This window comes from Heliangelus exortis, chromosome 19, assembly GCF_036169615.1.
Source record: "Heliangelus exortis chromosome 19, bHelExo1.hap1, whole genome shotgun sequence".
Classification (NCBI taxonomy): domain Eukaryota; kingdom Metazoa; phylum Chordata; class Aves; order Apodiformes; family Trochilidae; genus Heliangelus; species Heliangelus exortis.
This window is the reverse complement of record NC_092440.1, coordinates 1,930,491-1,948,192: the sequence shown is the minus strand read 5'-3', so window position 1 is coordinate 1,948,192 and position 17,702 is coordinate 1,930,491. Positions and strand designations below refer to the sequence as shown.

The 17,702-nt window shown below is 57.4% G+C and overlaps 2 protein-coding genes and 1 long non-coding RNA gene across 4 annotated transcripts; 2 read left to right on the top strand and 1 right to left on the bottom strand.

Moving 5' to 3' along the window:
* The first annotated feature begins 3,194 nt into the window (after positions 1-3,194).
* Positions 3,195-4,163, top strand: LOC139805128 (uncharacterized). The gene is made up of 3 exons (XR_011729695.1): positions 3,195-3,317; positions 3,615-3,704; positions 4,077-4,163. It is a non-coding gene; the product is annotated as an uncharacterized lncRNA (long non-coding RNA).
* Positions 4,164-5,413: 1,250 nt separating this feature from the next.
* LOC139805126 (maestro heat-like repeat-containing protein family member 6) lies at positions 5,414-10,000 on the top strand. The gene is made up of 11 exons (XM_071763180.1): positions 5,414-5,740; positions 6,347-6,501; positions 6,583-6,724; positions 6,844-6,981; positions 7,209-7,385; positions 7,681-7,839; positions 8,021-8,122; positions 8,521-8,623; positions 9,188-9,238; positions 9,484-9,656; positions 9,783-10,000. The coding sequence occupies exons 1-10, from the start codon at positions 5,591-5,593 to the stop codon at positions 9,609-9,611; spliced, it is 1,305 nt and encodes a 434-aa protein (XP_071619281.1). The 5' UTR covers positions 5,414-5,590; the 3' UTR covers positions 9,612-9,656; positions 9,783-10,000.
* A 1,760-nt stretch (positions 10,001-11,760) lies between these two features.
* On the bottom strand, positions 11,761-16,351 carry LOC139805140 (maestro heat-like repeat-containing protein family member 6). Of its 2 annotated transcripts, none has more exons than XM_071763205.1 (10): positions 15,735-16,351; positions 14,974-15,128; positions 14,751-14,892; positions 14,494-14,631; positions 14,054-14,230; positions 13,608-13,766; positions 13,325-13,426; positions 12,812-12,914; positions 12,200-12,247; positions 11,761-12,160 (listed from the first exon to the last, which is right to left on the bottom strand). In XM_071763205.1, exons 1-10 carry the CDS (start codon positions 15,882-15,884, stop codon positions 11,862-11,864), a joined length of 1,473 nt encoding a protein of 490 aa, XP_071619306.1. In that variant the 5' UTR covers positions 15,885-16,351; the 3' UTR covers positions 11,761-11,861. The 2 variants fall into 2 exon arrangements, with proteins under 2 accessions (XP_071619306.1, XP_071619307.1); XM_071763206.1 differs by having other exon boundaries at positions 11,761-11,933; positions 12,197-12,247; positions 15,735-16,350.
* Positions 16,352-17,702: the final 1,351 nt, after the last annotated feature.

Here is a 17,702-nt window from a genome sequence, read left to right as displayed (position 1 = left end):
TACAGCATTTAAGCTTAGCCTTGTGGAGCTTTTCTTGTGGTTGTGTATTTGGAGCTCTTTATAGAGCGTCCCGCACCAACGTGGTGGCTCCATCGGACGTGGTTGCGTATTTCGAAGCTCTTTATATCGCCTTTCGCATTTAAGCCTGGCTTTGTAGAGCTTCCTGCAACCAACGTGGTCATGTAGAGCTCTTTATAATACCTCAGCGTTCACGGCTGCTGTTGTTGCCCGCATTCTCCACCAGATGTTGCAGCGAGCCTTCTCTCGGGGACATGGCTCTTCTCCAGAGCTCTCTTGCCGCCCCTCTCCTCAGGTGTCTTCATCTCTTGTCTGATTCTGCTTCTGGGAGATGCCTTTTATTCTGCCCTTCAGCCTTGCCCATTTCCGGCTGGGGCAGGCCCTAATTATTGGGCACAGCTGGGCCTAAGCTCCCAGTTCATTATCGGTGACACCTGAGGACTTGTGGTTCTCTCTACACCAAAGTGGGTCCATTCCCTGGTGTGCCACAAGCACACACAGAGTCCAGATCTTTGACTTAATCCCCATTTCTGCCCAGAAAGGGGAGCAGGGTGCTCTTCCACAAAGCAAGCTGCATTTCCTGAATCACAAGTGAGACTTTTAGACCCAAAATTGTGAGAAAGAACTGGCCACCTCTGGGATGTTGTGGAGTCCACAGCCATGCTGCACACTCCTCAGGGTGAGCTGAGGGGGCACCCATCAGACCCACGTAGGGGATGAGCTGGGCTTCAGCAGGATTGGTTGGTGCTCCCTCTTGCAGTCACACTGCCCTACCTGCTGTAGACATGTCAGACCAGAAATGATGGCTTCAGGACAGAAAACACACCACAATCCAAGCACAACAACAACAATACAACAAAAAAGAAGAAACCAGTACACAAAGAAGAAATCAGTACACAAACCAAGGGCTCCTAAAAATGAAAACAAGCTTTCATCCTATAAAGGAAGCTCAAGTTGCTGGGGCCTGGCCCAGCTGCTCATCACTGCTCTTCTGGGTCCCTGCCCAGCTCCCTGCCCCCAGCTCTTCATCCCTCCCTCTCTGTCGTTTGCCCATCACAAGTTTTGGTTTTCGCTGTCTGTCTCCCTCTCAAAACTTTCCAATTCCTCCCTGCCTGTTCTCAGAGCCACTGCTGGTTTTTTCTCTCCCTCTCTCTCTCCACACCTTTCTCTCCCTCTCCTCTCCTGGCCTTATTGTCCCTCTCTCTCCTGCAGCCTCTCCCCTTTCCTGCCTCTCCCTTCCTCTCCCCTCGCCCTTTCCCCTCTCTCCTGCTCCCTCTCCCACCCCTCTGTCACTCCCCTCTCCTGGGGCCTTTTCAGTCTCTCTCAGGCCCCTGGCCCGCCCCTGGCCCGCTCTCTGTCCATCCCCCCTCTCTCCTCCTTCTTGCCCTTCTCCTCTCTCTCCCTCCCTCTCTCTTTGCCCCCTTCCCCTCCATCTCTTTCCCGCTCCTCACCACTCTTTTTCCTGCCTTCTCTCCCTGCCCAGATCCCCTTCCTCCTGCTCCCCCTCCCAGCTGGGCCAGGGCCTCTTCCAAGAACTAATAAACATAATCCAGCCTATTCCTAGAATAGTCATGAAAATGTATGAGAATAGTTATGAATATGCATTAAGGTACGTAATACAAAGTAAAAGATTAAACTTTATGGTGTGCATGTGAGTGGAGTGGAGACTCCCCATGCACCCAGCGCTGTTTTGCTTATTGCAATTTCTCTTAATTAAATTAAACCATTAACAGAAGAATATTGAGTCTTGGTCATTTATAACATGGGGGAATCTCCCACTTCCAGGTGGCCAGGAGGGACTAAAGGTCCTTTTGCCTCTGCCACCTGCAGCTTGCTGTCCCCTGTCCCCAAGCTCCTGGCACACCGATTCTCTTGCCCTTATCTGGCACAGGCAGAGGTCACATTGGGGTCCTTTGTGACATCACTTGGTGGCACCCTACTTCCCTGGGGGTGCTCAGTGGGGTCTTCATTGTCCGGTAGGACAGCGACGGGAGAGGAGAGGAGCTGGCGAGGAGCCCCCGAGCCAAGCCCACGTCTTTCCCTGTTGGCGCTGAGAGGTTTGACCCAAACTTCCCCCTTCCCGCTCCAATCCCTTTTCCTTGTATCTTACAGGATGGCAGAGAGATTCCCCAGCCCCACCATGGTGGAGGAGCACAGGGCTTCCCTGGAGAGCATCTCCTCGGAGCCCCGGGATGAGACCCCGGTGCAGCCTCTGATGGACGGTGAGTGAGGCCCTGACAGGCAGAGGCAGCAGGAGCCATCCAGCCTGGGGGACGGGGACCTTTCCTGCCCCGCTGCAAGGGGGGAGTCTCCCATCTGCTGGGCACCCTCCAGCCCTGACATGCACGGGAAGAAGGGGCCTGGGGAGCAGGCATGGGGCTGGGGGGAAGGCAGAGCTCCTGCTTCATCTCTCCTGCCACCACTGCACGCTCTTTACAACCCCCTTCATCTCCTCTCCTCTCCTCTCCTCTCCTCTCCTCTCCTCTCCTCTCCTCTCCTCTCCTCTCTTAGATCACAACTGGCTGGCTCTGTACAAAGAGGAGAAGTTAAAGGGAATGCTGGACTTCATCATGGACTTTGTCAACAGCCCACAAAAGGTAACTGCAGCCATTTCTGATGTGGCCATGCCAGGTGCTGCTGACAGGGGCTCTGCTGCCTGCTGCCAGGCTGCTGGAGGTGTGTGTCCCCTCTCAGCCTCCCCGTTTGTCTCTCTGCCCACTGCCTGCCAGGACACGGAGCAGAAAACAGCGTTCCTGAGCTTCATCTGGGCCCTGTGTAAAAGCGCCAAGACCCTAGGCTTGACACAGGGCATGGAGATCTTCTGCCAAGGGTACAAACTGGCAGAGAACATCAAGGTGAGGGGGAAGCTGGCAGTGCTGGGGAAGGAAGGGGCAAGGGCCCCAGCAGCCTGTGAGGACAGAGCAGGGCAGGGTGCGGGTCTGGTGGCAGCTGCCAGGCCTCATCTCTCTGTGCTCTGCAGATGGTGCTGGAGGAGGAGCCCCTGTTCCAACTGAGGACAGAAGTGCGGTGGCTTGCCATGCTGGCCATTGCCAAAATGAGGTACCTGCCCATCCCTCCTGGGGATCTCTGCCCCAGAGGGGGGACTCTGTCCGCCTGCACAGGGCCTGGAGGCACTGCTCCCAGCACCAGCGTCCAACTGGACCCTCTCTCTTTACAGCGCAGTGGGGACGGTGCTGGAGGGCAAAGAGAAGAGCCTCCTTGAGGCCTGCTTCTCTAGTGTCTTCTGGCTTCCTCCAGAAGAGAAAATCAGGGACCTGAGCCTTTGTCTCTATTTCAGGGTAGGTGCTGGCTTAGTTGCAGGAGCTCCCAGTCCCTCAGATCTGCTCCCTGGCCACCCTGTGCTGGGATTTGAGCAGAGATGCAAGGCAGGCCAGGGTCTGGCCTTGACTTTCCCACCCTCGCTCCCTCCTGTGTGCCCTTCCCGTGGGCCTGGCCACAGCCAGTGCCACAGGCTGCTCTGCACGCAGCAGATTGTCTGTCCCTGGGCTCTGGGAGTTCAGCTCAGTCTCCTGGGGGTGGCAGAGACAGCAGGAAGGAAGGAGACAGCAGACCACAGCTCTTTGTCCTCCTTGCAGACCCTGAAAGGCATAGACACCCTGCTGGAGGCGTTGGTGTTGAATTGTCCTGCCTCCAGAGTCAGCCAGCTGCTGCAGAATATATTCCAGGTCTGGCACGTGCAAAGGGTGGAGGGAAGGGATTGTCCTCTCTGGAGTGGATGGAGGGATGGATGGAGGGATGGTCCTCACACCAGTGCCAACCAGAGAGAGCAGATTGCAGGGGGGTGCCCAACGGCCTGGGGTAACCAGGGGCTGCTTGCCAGGCTTTTCTGGCACACGAGAGGGTGGCATCTGCCTCCGGCCTGGCCACAAGCCTGTGGGGTACCCCAGGGGCAGGAACCCCACTCCAGCTTTTGCTGGAGAGCAGAGGGAGCCTTGATGGAGTGAGCGAGTCCAGCCCAGGAGTGGAGCGGGGTTCTGCTGGTTCTGCTGGAGGGGGTGTCTGCTCCCAGGGCACACCAGCGGCTTCTCTCTCCCCAGCTGCTGATCAGCTTCTCCAACTGTGAGAGAGCCGAGGTGCGTCAGAGGGTGGTGGGAAGGATCAGGAATCTGAGCCATCTCCTGACCTCGGCGAATGTAAGGACCTGGCACCCTCCAGCCAGCCCATCTCCCCCTCCCTGCACACTGCTGCAGCTCTCCCCAGCTCTCTGCTCTGGGAGACCATTTTGCTCTTTTGCCTCCCTCCCCCAGGCTGCTAAAAATGAGGAGAGCAGGGACTTCCACGTCCCAAACCTCGGGCGGCTGCTGGGACAACTCGTCCTCCTCCTGTCCTTCGAGGAAGAAGGCGATGACACCAGCGCCATAGCTTTGGATGCTCTTTATTCCTTCTTTGTACAAAAGCACCAAAAACGTAAGAGAAGCCGTGGTGGGCCACATCCCTCTGCACACCAACATCACCCCAGGGGTCTGCTTGTCTTCCTGGGTGTTGCCACAGACCATTCCTGGGCTTGCTGGGGGCACCACCATGACCCCAGCAGTGCCTCTCCTTTGCTCCTCAGCCCCACGCTCTCTCCCAGGCTGCTGATGGTCCCGTGGAGCTGAGTTGCTCCTTCAAAAAGGAGGCAGCCCCACTCCTCCTCTTCCTCCCCTCCCTTGAAGAGCTTCTACCCCTGCCCTGGGGGGTCTCCAGCCATGGTTTCATTGTGGGGCTGCCTCAGGGCTGGAGGCCTTGGGCTTTCCCAGCCCAGGAGCGTTCCCATGCAGACACTGCAGGCAGCTCCACCTTGACTTATACTGCTCTCCAGTCCCTCCTCCTATCCTGGCCGTGGGTCATCACCTCCCTCTTCAGCCATTCCAAGCTCTTGTCAGGATGTGCTCAGCTTGCCTGCCAAGCTGCTGGATCTCACCCACTCCTGTGTCTTTGTCCTGCTCAGTGACAATGCTGCCCGAGGACCGGAAGAAGCTGCGGGAGAACTGGGAAGCCCGGACTGCTGCCCTGTCCTGCTCAGAGACTGCCCGAAATGTTACTGAGGTAATGACCTTCCCCTTGCTGGCACTCTTGTCCAGGGCATCAGCAGAGGACGTGTGGCAGCAATGGCACCAGAAACAGGGGAGCTGGCGTGGCCTCGCTGTCCCCAGGCAGAGATGATGCCAGGGCTGCCCTTCAGCACCCCAGCAGCAGCAGCTCCAGCCCTCCTGGCCACCAGCAAGCCCTGGGGGTCTGTAGGGCCAGCAGCACCCTGTGCCCATCACCCCAAACCTCCTTGCTCACCCTGGGGGCCCTCTCTCATCCTCCCATGGGCAGGGGCTGCAGCTTTCCCAAGGGCACTGCTGCCACCATCTCTGCTGGGCACCTCCCACCTAAGCCACCCCATCAGGGCACTCCGGGTGACATTTCTGTGCTCTCTTTTTCCTCCCAAAGATATTAGCAAAGCATCTCCAGCCCTCAGAAAGAGCACATTTCATCCTCAAAATCATGCTGGCACAGCCCAGCTAAGCCACCCCATCAGGGCACTCCGGGTGACGTGTCTTTGCTCTCTCCCTTTCTCCCAAAGATGTTTGCAAGGTATCTCCAGCCCTCAGAACAAACAGATTTCATCCTCAGAATCATTGAGGGCATGCAGGATTTCAGCATCTACAACAAGCAGCTGGTTGGAAGCGTGGTGGCCGGGATCACAGGAGAGTCTTCCCGCTGGCTGGTGGATGTGAGTGGCCTGTGCCTGGGTTGCCCTTCAGCCCTGTCAGCCCTTGTTCCTCCCTCCATCCCTCCCAGACCGGGGTGGCTCGGGCACCTGAAGGCAGCAGAGTGGGCTGGGGAGGGTGTAGCAAGACAAACCTCTTTTAGGGCACGGCACTCCAAGGTCCAACCAGGAGTTCCAGCCAAAACTCACAAATAGTGCTCTGAGTCTCTTGCCCTCAGGGCTGAGTGGCCTGGGTCAGTGCTATTGCTCCAAAAGCAGCCAACCTCCCCCCTGGCTTCCTCAGGAGTGAGCTTTATTGGCCTCCTAATCCTGCTCATGAGCAGTAGGGGCCCGGCCTAATCAGGCACAGGTGGGCTTAACACAAACTCATGCCCACTACCTGGCCATTAGTGGCACCTGGTTGCCTCATTTCACTACAAAGGGCAACTGAGGAAATGGCTGCACTCCAGTGGCAGCACCATCCATCCATCCATCCGTCCATCCGTCCATCCATCCATCCATCCATCCGTCCATCCATCCATCCATCCATCCATCCATCAGTCCATCCATCCATGTGTCCATCCATCCATCCATCCATCCCTCCATCCTCACCCATGTCCCCCCCTCCAGATGCCAAAGATCATGAGCTCCCTCTACAAGACCCTGCACTTCATCAGCTGGGACTCAGCCTGGCAGTGGGTGGGCTCGCTGCTTCTCAGGATGCTTGAGCAGTACCCTGAGAAGGCAGTCAGGCTGCTGCTGGACACTGCTCCACCAGGAGACAGGTACTGGCCCCAAAAGTGCCCAAAAGGTCTCGATTCTCTTTAACTGAGACAGCCCTGCTAACAGAGTGCTTTGGCTTGCAGCTCCTGCCTGGAAATGTGGGAGATGATGCTCTCCACGCCCCTGGCCGTGGATAAGGTTTTGGTGCTGCTGTTCAAGGAGCTCCAGGAGAGGAAGCAGAAGATGCTCTTCTGCACTCTCACGGAGGACATTTCTTGCTTGGCTGTGAGTTCCCAGAAAGAGCCCCCGTGCCCTCGTCCTCAGCTGCCGGGGGGAAGCAGGAGCTGCCTGGTGTGGGGAGCTCCATCAGCTCTGCCCATCCCTCACTGCTGGGTTTCTTTCAGCTTCTGGCCAGCATTTACTTGCCAGGGGAGCACTTTGCCAGAACCTATGAGTTCTACAGGTTTCTGAGGCATCAGAGCCAGGACATGCTCTCCGTGGCACTCAGGGGCGTTGCTACAATGTCCAGGATTCCTGAGATGGTGAGCAGGGCATTCCAGAGGGCAGGCAGGGGAGGGAATCCAGTGGCAGCACCATTCCTCCATCCCTCCATCCCTCCATCCCTCCCTCCCTCCATCCCTCCCTCCATCCCTCCATCCCTCCATCCCTCCATCCATGCCAGGGTGGAGCCCAGTGCCTGCCTGGGGAGCTCTCCAGGAGGCACCTGTGATCTTCTCCCCAAATGGAAACTGCTTTTTCCCTCACCCAGGCGAGGAAAATGAAGGTGCTGCTGCCAGACTTGCTGGAGGTCCTGGAGCAGGGCAATGAGGATTTGCAGCTGAAGGCCCTGAGGGTCTGCAGGAATGTGCTGAGGGAACTGAGGAGGGAGGAGGCCACCCCCATGGCTGTGGAGCTGCTGGACAAGCTCCTGCCCCTCTTTGACAACGTAAGGCTGGGCTGGGAGCCTGAGCCCTTGAGAAGCCCATCCCTGGGGGCAGCACTTGGAGCAGGGGCTGCTCCTCTCCTTTCTCCTCTGGGTTCTTGTGGGAGGGATGGAGGGGTGGATGGAGGGATGGATGGATGGATGGGTGGATGGATGGATTGATGGCTTCTGAGTTCTGCAGCCCAGCTCAGCTTCTCCCTGAGAACTGCTCTCTGAACCCTGCGGGCTCTGCCACCTGGGAATGGGCTCCCCATGGGCAGAGCTGCTCTTGCTCAAGTCCTGCTCTTCTTCTCCCTAGGAGCTCTTTAGCGAGCTGAGGGAGATCTCCATCAGCCTCTTCACTGAGCTGCTGAAAAAGGTGGCGGGGAAGTGCAAGAGGCAGATGAAGAAGCGAGTGCGACGGGGGCTGCTCCCGCTCTGGTTTCACATGAGTGACGAGACCCGGAGCGTGGCCGAGGTACAGGTTCCAAAGCAGAGCTGCAGGAAGAGCCCCGCAGCTCTTTGGGCCAGGGCACCTTGTCCCTGCGGGTGCCTAGGGGTGGGATCAGGGCAGGAAGAAAGGCAGACAAGAAGGAGGGGGATGCCAGGCCTCCTTCCCCAGGCCGTGCTGCCACCTCCCAACTTGTGCTCTTGTGCAGGCCTCCAGCCAAGCCCTCCTTGCTGCTGCAGAGCTCCTCAAGTGGCAACAGCTCCGAGACCTGGTGCAGACAGGGCAGACGTGGAGGATTGGAGAGTGCTTGGTGAGGACAAGTCCCAAGCCTCAGGCTGGAGGAGGAAGAAGTCTGGGCTGGGGGCTCTGACACTCTTCCTCCCCTGCAGCCCTGCTGCAGCCCTGAGCCCGCAGCCTGGAGCTGCATCCTTGTTCCCTGTCCTCAAGAAGAGAGCCCCCAGGGGCTCCTCTCCAGGATGGATGGATGGAGGGAGGGAGGGAGGGATGGAGGGGTGGAGGGATGGAAGGAAGGATTGATGGAGGGATGGAGGGATGGATGGAGCCCCCTCTCCCCTCCCTGCACCCCGCGGGGAGCTCGGCACCCCCAGGGCTCCCTCTCCACCTCAGTCCCACAGGCTCCTGGCTGGGAGAGGGGAATGGGCTGGGAGGAGGGACTGGGACATGCCCATAGCCTCCCACTCTCTCCAGCTGCTGCAGGACAGGACCAGAGCTGAGGACTACTTGGATCAGAGCCAGGGGTACCTGGACAATGCTCAGGACACTCTGAGGATGGAGGCCATCAGGTTCATGGGTGAGCCACAGCCCCTGCAGAGCCTCTGCTGGCAGCCTGGCCCCACTCCCCACTGCTGCCCTGGCCCCAGGGAGGGGCAGGAGGTTTGTGGGAGGACAATGGGCAACAGGCAGATCAATGGAATCCAAATATTGCCCTTTATTGAGAGCAGCAGTAGCCCTTTTGTACACAGGCAGGCTGATAACATCATACGAGCGTTTTTCTGGTGGGCACAACACATTTTTCACATGCCACAGGTCACTATCTAACGGGTTAAATACAACTCTTTATGTGCTGTCTATGAGATGCTTCCCCATCCTGTTATTCTTCTTTTCTCTGCTGCCAACTCCCTTATCTTTTGCCCATAGCTGATCTTTCAGTAACCTTGCAGCTGGGCCTCCAGGCCCTTCCTTAGCTGACTCTGCTTAGAGCTGAAGAGTCAGGATTGCTCACACGTCCCTTTTCTTCCAAAAAGTCTCCCAACAGAGGTTGTGCAGCTGAGGCAGCCGGGCTGGGGGCAGTGCTGGGGGGGAGCAGCCCACTGAAGATGCTTCTCTCTTTATCTCTTTCTTTCTTTTTTCCCAGGGCTTGCTGCACGGGGCCAAAGCCAGCAGAATCTGTTGGAGATGATGAGTGGTGAGCAGGGGACAGAGCTGGAGGGGCAGGGGACAGAGCCTGGGCAGGGGACAGAGCCTGGGCAGGGGGCTGCCACGGGAAATGCTCCAGGGGCAAGGGGAAGATGGCAGGGGCAGAGTGGGCATTGCTCTGCAGCAGCTCTGTTCTCCTGGAGGGGAAAGGGGCTGCCAGGGGCTGGAGGAGGAGATGGCTCTGCAGACACTGCAGGGGGTCATTTGGGCTCTCTTTTCTTGTTTTGGTCACAGCACTTTATCCCCTGGAGCATGACTGCACACCCTCCATCCGGTGCCTGGCAACTCAGACCATTTCCATCCTGAGCTCTGTAAGGATGAAGGCAGAACAGAGAAGAACCAAGAGACCTTGGTGCTGCTGAGCCCAGCTGAGCTGCAGCTCTTCCCTGGGAACAATCCTGTGCTGCCTCCAGGAGTCCATCTCTTCCCTGGGAACAATCCTGTTCTGCCTCCAGGAGTCCAGCTCTTCCCTGGGAACAATCCTGTGCTGTCTCCAGGAGTCCATCTCTTCCCTGGGAACAATCCTGTTCTGCCTCCAGCTCCTGGCTGCTGCTGCTGACCCCAGGAATCCAGCCTTGACCTTGCCAGTGCTGCTCTGCAGCCTTGGTCAGGATGTGAGATTTAGTGGGGGAAAAGAGGGAGAATCATGGTGAATAAATTTTCCTGTATATTTGTATATATTGTATATAGTTAGCAATTTTTTCCTTTTTATCGTTCCTGTTTCATTAAAGTTGTGTAGTTTAGTTTCCAACCCATAAGTCTCTCTCCCTTTTTCTCTTTCCTTTCTTCATGAGGGAGGGGAGGGGGATTAATAGAGATCACCGCTCATTAATTGCCGAATTAAACATCCAAACGTGAAAACACTCCAGAGAGGTAAAGGGAAAAGGGGTTCACCAGGGTTCAGATCTTACCCAAAGGTGTCCCAATGAGGGGCAAGAGAGGCTCAGCCCATCGAATGGTCCCGAGCTCAGGGATGTCCCTGCAAAGTTCTCTTGCTTTGTGTTTCAAGGTGTAGGGCAGAGAAAATTCAGTGCGCAGGCTCCGTGAGGAGGTGTGGAGGGATGGAGGTGTGGTTTTTATATGAAAATGAGATGATAATGAGCAAAATACACTCCAGGATTTGTCTAAGGGTGACGGGTTGTTGGCCCAGGGTATCCAAAGTGCAGCTCCTTGGTCTTACTGGGACAGAGCTGTGGGGTCTCCTCTCTGCTCCACCCTCCGTGGAATTTCCCCTGGAGTCAGCACCCTGAGTACTCCTGATGGTGCCACAGCTCTGGGAATCCTGGGACACTGCCCACATTCCTCCAGCTCCAAATGCTGCAGCTTTCCTTGAAGAGCACAAGTGCAACCTGGGTGATGTCTAGCAGTTATTGCAATTATTCCACATGAGCTCATACCCACGGAGTCCTTCGGATGGGGAGTGCCCTGAGGGTGCTGAGCTCAGGTCTCATTCCTGGCTTCTCCCACTGCCTTCAGGACAAACTCTCCCCCTTCAGCACACTCTGGTTGTGTTCCAAGTAGTCCCGAGGGTGAGGCTTTGCCCAGGAGAAGCAGCATTTGTTCATCTCCTGGGGAATTCTTTTCTTTTGGTAAGCAGAGGGCAAAGGGAAACGGCAAGGAATTCCCCAAGGAATCAGGATTGCCTGGAGAGCTGCTCCTGGCAGCACAGCACAGGGCTGTGCTCGAGTCCAGCCCTTCCCATCACCTGCACAGAGACACATGGCATTTTTCAAGGACATCAGTGTCTGGGACCTGGCATCTTTGCCTCCAGCACCACTCCAGAGCTCTCATTTTTGCTAATTTTGGTCTCTTCCCTGGCTGGCTGGCTCCCTGTCCCCATTTCTTAATCTAACCCCTGCAGACTATCCGGGGGTATCCGGGGAAGCCCAACTCACAGTTCCCCACCCATGGGATCAGAAGGTTTGCTTTTCTTCTGTCCCATCTTTGAGGTGCCTTCACTCACACACACTCACGCTTCATCCTGTTCGTGACCCAGTCCCTCGTGGGAGGTGGGAACTGCACTAGTGAGGACCCCACACTTGCTTTGTCCTCACTTGGAAGTCTCACAGGGCACACCTCAGGATCCCCAACCCCAACCGTGTGGATCCCTGGCCCATACTCACGTGTCCCAGCGTCTCCATTCGGGTCTTTGTGCACAAAGATTACGGGGTTTGCTGACCCTTCCTTTGCTTGTTGCTGAAATTTAGGGGTTTGTCAGGTAAAGGTCTTGATGAGTATCCCAGCACAGGGGCTGCTTTTTCAGTGGGGCCCCCCCATGGAAAGGGTCTGCACCAAGTGGCCTCTATCCAAGTCATGGCACCAAATTTATTATAAATTAGGTCCTAAAAATTGACCAGGACACGCCAATTAAACCCAATTAGAATTTATTGGCAAGTGACAACAAGCAAAAACAGACAGGAGCTGGAGGCAGAACAGGATTGTTCCCAGGGAAGAGCTGGACTCCTGGAGGCAGAACAGGATTGTTCCCAGGGAAGAGCTGGACTCCTGGAGGCAGCACAGGATTGTTCCCAGGGAAGAGCTGCAGCTCAGCTGGGCTCAGCAGCACCAAGGTCTCTTGGTTCTTCTCTGTTCTGCCTTCACCCTTACAGAGCTCAGGATGGAAATGGTCTGAGTTGCCAGGCACCGGATGGAGGGTGTGCAGTCATGCTCCAGGGGATAAAGTGCTGTGACCAAAACAAGAAAAGAGAGCCCAAATGACCCCCTGCAGTGTCTGCAGAGCCATCTCCTCCTCCAGCCCCTGGCAGCCCCTTTCCCCTCCAGGAGAACAGAGCTGCTGCAGAGCAATGCCCACTCTGCCCCTGCCATCTTCCCCTTGCCCCTGGAGCATTTCCCGTGGCAGCCCCCTGCCCAGGCTCTGTCCCCTGCCCAGGCTCTGTCCCCTGCCCAGGCTCTGTCCCCTGCCCCTCCAGCTCTGTCCCCTGCTCACCACTCATCATCTTCAACAGATTCTGCTGGCTTTGGCCCCGTGCAGCAAGCCCTGGGAAAAAAGAAAGAAAGAGATAAAGAGAGAAGCATCTTCAGTGTGCTGCTCCCCCCCAGCACTGCCCCCAGCCCGGCTGCCTCAGCTGCACAACCTCTGTTGGGAGACTTTTTGGAAGAAAAGGGACGTGTGAGCAATCCTGACTCTTCAGCTCTAAGCAGAGTCAGCTAAGGAAGGGCCTGGAGGCCCAGCTGCAAGGTTACTGAAAGATCAGCTATGGGCAAAAGATAAGGGAGTTGGCAGCAGAAAAGAAGAATAACAGGATGGGGAAGCATCTCATAGACAGCACATAAAGAGTTGTATTTAACCCGTTAGATAGTGACCTGTGGCATGTGAAAAATGTGTTGTGCCCACCAGAAAAACGCTCGTATGATGTTATCAGCCTGCCTGTGTACAAAAGGCAGCTACTGCTGCTCTCAATAAAGGGCAATATTTGGATTCCATTGATCTGCCTGTTGCCCATTGTCCTCCCACAAACCTCCTGCCCCTCCCTGGGGCCAGGGCAGCAGTGGGGAGTGGGGCCAGGCTGCCAGCAGAGGCTCTGCAGGGGCTGTGGCTCACCCATGAACCTGATGGCCTCCATCCTCAGAGTGTCCTGAGCATTGTCCAGGTACCCCTGGCTCTGATCCAAGTAGTCCTCAGCTCTGGTCCTGTCCTGCAGCAGCTGGAGAGAGTGGGAGGCTATGGGCATGTCCCAGTCCCTCCTCCCAGCCCATTCCCCTCTCCCAGCCAGGAGCCTGTGGGACTGAGGTGGAGAGGGAGCCCCGGGGGTGCCGAGCTCCCCGTGGGGTGCAGGGAGGGGAGAGGGGGCTCCATCCATCCCTCCATCCCTCCATCAATCCTTCCTTCCATCCCTCCATCCCTCCACCCCTCCACCCCTCCATCCCTCCCTCCATCCATCCATCCATCCTGGAGAGGAGCCCCTGGGGGCTCTCTTCTTGAGGACAGGGAACAAGGATGCAGCTCCAGGCTGCGAGCTCAGGGCTGCAGCAGGGCTGCAGGGGAGGAAGAGTGTCAGAGACCCCAGCCCAGACTTCTTCCTCCTCCAGCCTGAGGCTTGGGACTTGTCCTCACCAAGCACTCTCCAATCCTCCACGTCTGCCCTGTCTGCACCAGGTCTCGGAGCTGTTGCCACTTGAGGAGCTCTGCAGCAGCAAGGAGGGCTTGGCTGGAGGCCTGCACAACAGCACAAGTTGGGAGGTGGCAGCACGGCCTGGGGAAGGAGGCCTGGCATCCCCCTCCTTCTTGTCTGCCTTTCTTCCTGCCCTGATCCCACCCCTAGGCACCCGCAGGGACAAGGTGCCCTGGCCCAAAGAGCTGCAGGGCTCTTCCTGCAGCTCTGCTTTGGAACCTGTACCTCGGCCACGCTCCGGGTCTCGTCACTCATGTGAAACCAGAGCGGGAGCAGCCCCCGTCGCACTCGCTTCTTCATCTGCCTCTTGCACTTCCCCGCCACCTTTTTCAGCAGCTCAGTGAAGAGGCTGATGGAGATCTCCCTCAGCTCGCTAAAGAGCTCCTAGGGAGAAGAAGAGCAGGACTTGAGCAAGAGCAGCTCTGCCCATGGGGAGCCCATTCCCAGGTGGCAGAGCCCACAGGGTTCAGAGAGCAGTTCTCAGGGAGAAGCTGAGCTGGGCTGCAGAACTCAGAAGCCATCAATCCATCCACCCATCCATCCATCCATCCCTCCATCCCTCCATCCCTCCCACAAGAACCCAGAGGAGAAAGGAGAGGATCAGCCCCTGCTCCAAGTGCTGCCCCCAGGGATGGGCTTCTCAAGGGCTCAGGCTCCCAGCCCAGCCTTACGTTGTCAAAGAGGGGCAGGAGCTTGTCCAGCAGCTCCACAGCCATGGGGGTGGCCTCCTCCCTCCTCAGTTCCCTCAGCACATTCCTGCAGACCCTCAGGGCCTTCAGCTGCAAATCCTCATTGCCCTGCTCCAGGACCTCCAGCAAGTCTGGCAGCAGCACCTTCATTTTCCTCGCCTGGGTGAGGGAAAAAGCAGTTTCCATTTGGGGAGAAGATCACAGGTGCCTCCTGGAGAGCTCCCCAGGCAGGCACTGGGCTCCACCCTGGCATGGATGGATGGATGGATGGATGGATGGATGGATGGATGGATGGATGGATGGAGGGATGGAGGGATGGAGGGATGGAGGGATGGATGGAGGGATGGAGGGATGGAGGGATGGAGGAATGGTGCTGCCACTGGATTCCCTCCCCTGCCTGCCCTCTGGAATGCCCTGCTCACCATCTCAGGAATCCTGGACATTGTAGCAATGCCCCTGAGTGCCACGGAGAGCATGTCCTGGCTCTGATGCCTCAGAAACCTGTAGAACTCATAGGTTCTGGCAAAGTGCTCCCCTGGCAAGTAAATGCTGGCAAGAAGCTGAAAGAAACCCAGCAGTGAGGGATGGGCAGAGCTGATGGAGCTCCCCACACCAGGCAGCTCCTGCTTCCCCCCGGCAGCTGAGGACGAGGGCACGGGGGCTCTTTCTGGGAACTCACAGCCAAGCAAGAAATGTCCTCCGTGAGAGTGCAGAAGAGCATCTTCTGCTTCCTCTCCTGGAGCTCCTTGAACAGCAGCACCAAAACCTTATCCACGGCCAGGGGCGTGGAGAGCATCATCTCCCACATTTCCAGGCAGGAGCTGCAAGCCAAAGCACTCTCTAAGCAGGGCTGCCTCAGTTAAAGAGAATCAAGACCTTTTGGGCACTTTTGGGGCCAGTACCTGTCTCCTGGTGGAGCAGTGTCCAGCAGCAGCCTGACTGCCTTCTCAGGGTACTGCTCAAGCATCCTGAGAAGCAGCGAGCCCACCCACTGCCAGGCTGAGTCCCAGCTGATGAAGTGCAGGGTCTTGTAGAGGGAGCTCATGATCTTTGGCATCTGGAGGGGGGGACATGGGTGAGGATGGAGGGATGGAGGGATGGATGGATGGACACATGGATGGATGGACTGATGGATGGACGGATGGATGGATGGATGGATGGATGGATGGATGGATGGATGGATGGATGGATGGATGGATGGATGGATGGTGCTGCCACTGGAGTGCAGCCATTTCCTCAGTTGCCCTTTGTAGTGAAATGAGGCAACCAGGTGCCACTAATGGCCAGGTAGTGGGCATGAGTTTGTGTCAAGCCCACCTGTGCCTGATTAGGCCAGGCCCCTACTGCTCATGAGCAGGATTAGGAGGCCAATAAAGCTCACTCCTGAGGAAGCCAGGGGGGAGGTTGGCTGCTTTTGGAGCAATAGCACTGACCCAGGCCACTCAGCCCTGAGGGCAAGAGACTCAGAACACTATTTGTGAGTTTTGGCTGGAACTCCTGGTTGGACCTTGGAGTGCCGTGCCCTAAAAGAGGTTTGTCTTGCTACACCCTCCCCAGCCCACTCTGCTGCCTTCAGGTGCCCGAGCCACCCCGGTCTGGGAGGGATGGAGGGAGGAACAAGGGCTGACAGGGCTGAAGGGCAACCCAGGCACAGGCCACTCACATCCACCAGCCAGCGGGAAGACTCTCCTGTGATCCCGGCCACCACACTTCCAACCAGCTGCTTGTTGTAGATGCTGAAATCCTGCATGCCCTCAATGATTCTGAGGATGAAATCTGTTTGTTCTGAGGGCTGGAGATACCTTGCAAACATCTTTGGGAGAAAGGGAGAGAGCAAAGACACGTCACCCGGAGTGCCCTGATGGGGTGGCTTAGCTGGGCTGTGCCAGCATGATTTTGAGGATGAAATGTGCTCTTTCTGAGGGCTGGAGATGCTTTGCTAATATCTTTGGGAGGAAAAAGAGAGCACAGAAATGTCACCCGGAGTGCCCTGATGGGGTGGCTTAGGTGGAAGGTGCCCAGCAGAGATGGTGGCAGCAGTGCCCTTGGGAAAGCTGCAGCCCCTGCCCGTGGGAGGATGAGGAGAGAGGACCCCCAGGGTGAGCAAGGAGGTTTGGGGTGATGGGCACAGGGTGCTGCTGGCCCTACAGACCCCCAGGGCTTGCTGGTGGCCAGGAGGGCTGGAGCTGCTGCTGCTGGGGTGCTGAAGGGCAGCCCTGGCATCATCTCTGCCTGGGGACAGCGAGGTCACGCCAGCTCCCCTGTTTCTGGTGCCATTGCTGCCACACGTCCTCTGCTGATGCCCTGGACAAGAGTGCCAGCAAGGGGAAGGTCATTACCTCAGTAACATTTCGGGCAGTCTCTGAGCAGGACAGGGCAGCAGTCCGGGCTTCCCAGTTCTCCCGGAGCTTCTTCCGGTTCCTGGGCAGCATTATCACTGAGCAGGACAAAGACACAGGAGTGGGTGAGATCCAGCAGCTTGGCAGGCAAGCTGAGCACATCCTGACAAGAGCTTGGAATGGCTGAAGAGGGAGGTGATGACCCACGGCCAGGATAGGAGGAGGGACTGGAGAGCAGTATAAGTCAAGGTGGAGCTGCCTGCAGTGTCTGCATGGGAACGCTCCTGGGCTGGGAAAGCCCAAGGCCTCCAGCCCTGAGGCAGCCCCACAATGAAACCATGGCTGGAGACCCCCCAGGGCAGGGGTAGAAGCTCTTCAAGGGAGGGGAGGAAGAGGAGGAGTGGGGCTGCCTCCTTTTTGAAGGAGCAACTCAGCTCCACGGGACCATCAGCAGCCTGGGAGAGAGCGTGGGGCTGAGGAGCAAAGGAGAGGCACTGCTGGGGTCATGGTGGTGCCCCCAGCAAGCCCAGGAATGGTCTGTGGCAACACCCAGGAAGACAAGCAGACCCCTGGGGTGATGTTGGTGTGCAGAGGGATGCGGCCCACCACGGCTTCTCTTACATTTTTGGTGCTTTTGTACGAAGAAGGAATAAAGAGCATCCAAAGCTATGGCGCTGGTGTCATCCCCTTCTTCCTCGAAGGACAGGAGGAGGACGAGTTGTCCCAGCAGCCGCCCGAGGTTTGGGACGTGGAAGACCCTGCTCTGCTCCTTTTTAGCAGCCTGGGGGAGGGAGGCAGAAGAGCAAAATGGTCTCCCAGAGCAGAGAGCTGGGGAGAGCTGCAGCAGTGTGCAGGGAGGGGGAGATGGGCTGGCTGGAGGGTGCCAGGTCCTTACATTCGCCGAGGTCAGGAGATGGCTCAGATTCCTGATCCTTCCCACCACCCTCTGACGCACCTCGGCTCTCTCACAGTTGGAGAAGCTGATCAGCAGCTGGGGAGAGAGAAGCCGCTGGTGTGCCCTGGGAGCAGACACCCCCTCCAGCAGAACCAGCAGAACCCCGCTCCACTCCTGGGCTGGACTCGCTCACTCCATCAAGGCTCCCTCTGCTCTCCAGCAAAAGCTGGAGTGGGGTTCCTGCCCCTGGGGTACCCCACAGGCTTGTGGCCAGGCCGGAGGCAGATGCCACCCTCTCGTGTGCCAGAAAAGCCTGGCAAGCAGCCCCTGGTTACCCCAGGCCGTTGGGCACCCCCCTGCAATCTGCTCTCTCTGGTTGGCACTGGTGTGAGGACCA

Excerpts from the sequence above, each read along its gene's own strand:
- LOC139805140 (XM_071763205.1), bottom strand. The coding sequence starts at position 15,884 with ATGTTTGCAAGGTATCTCCAGCCCTCAGAACAAACAGATTTCATCCTC. Across the intron at positions 15,129-15,734 it reads CTTCCCGCTGGCTGGTGGAT|ATGCCAAAGATCATGAGCTC; the intron begins GTGAGTGGCCTG and ends CCCCCCCTCCAG. Across the intron at positions 12,915-13,324 it reads GGAGGATTGGAGAGTGCTTG|CTGCTGCAGGACAGGACCAG; the intron begins GTGAGGACAAGT and ends CACTCTCTCCAG.
- LOC139805126 (XM_071763180.1), top strand. The coding sequence starts at position 5,591 with ATGTTTGCAAGGTATCTCCAGCCCTCAGAACAAACAGATTTCATCCTC. Across the intron at positions 6,725-6,843 it reads AGGACATTTCTTGCTTGGCT|CTTCTGGCCAGCATTTACTT; the intron begins GTGAGTTCCCAG and ends GGTTTCTTTCAG. Across the intron at positions 7,840-8,020 it reads AGACCCGGAGCGTGGCCGAG|GCCTCCAGCCAAGCCCTCCT; the intron begins GTACAGGTTCCA and ends GCTCTTGTGCAG.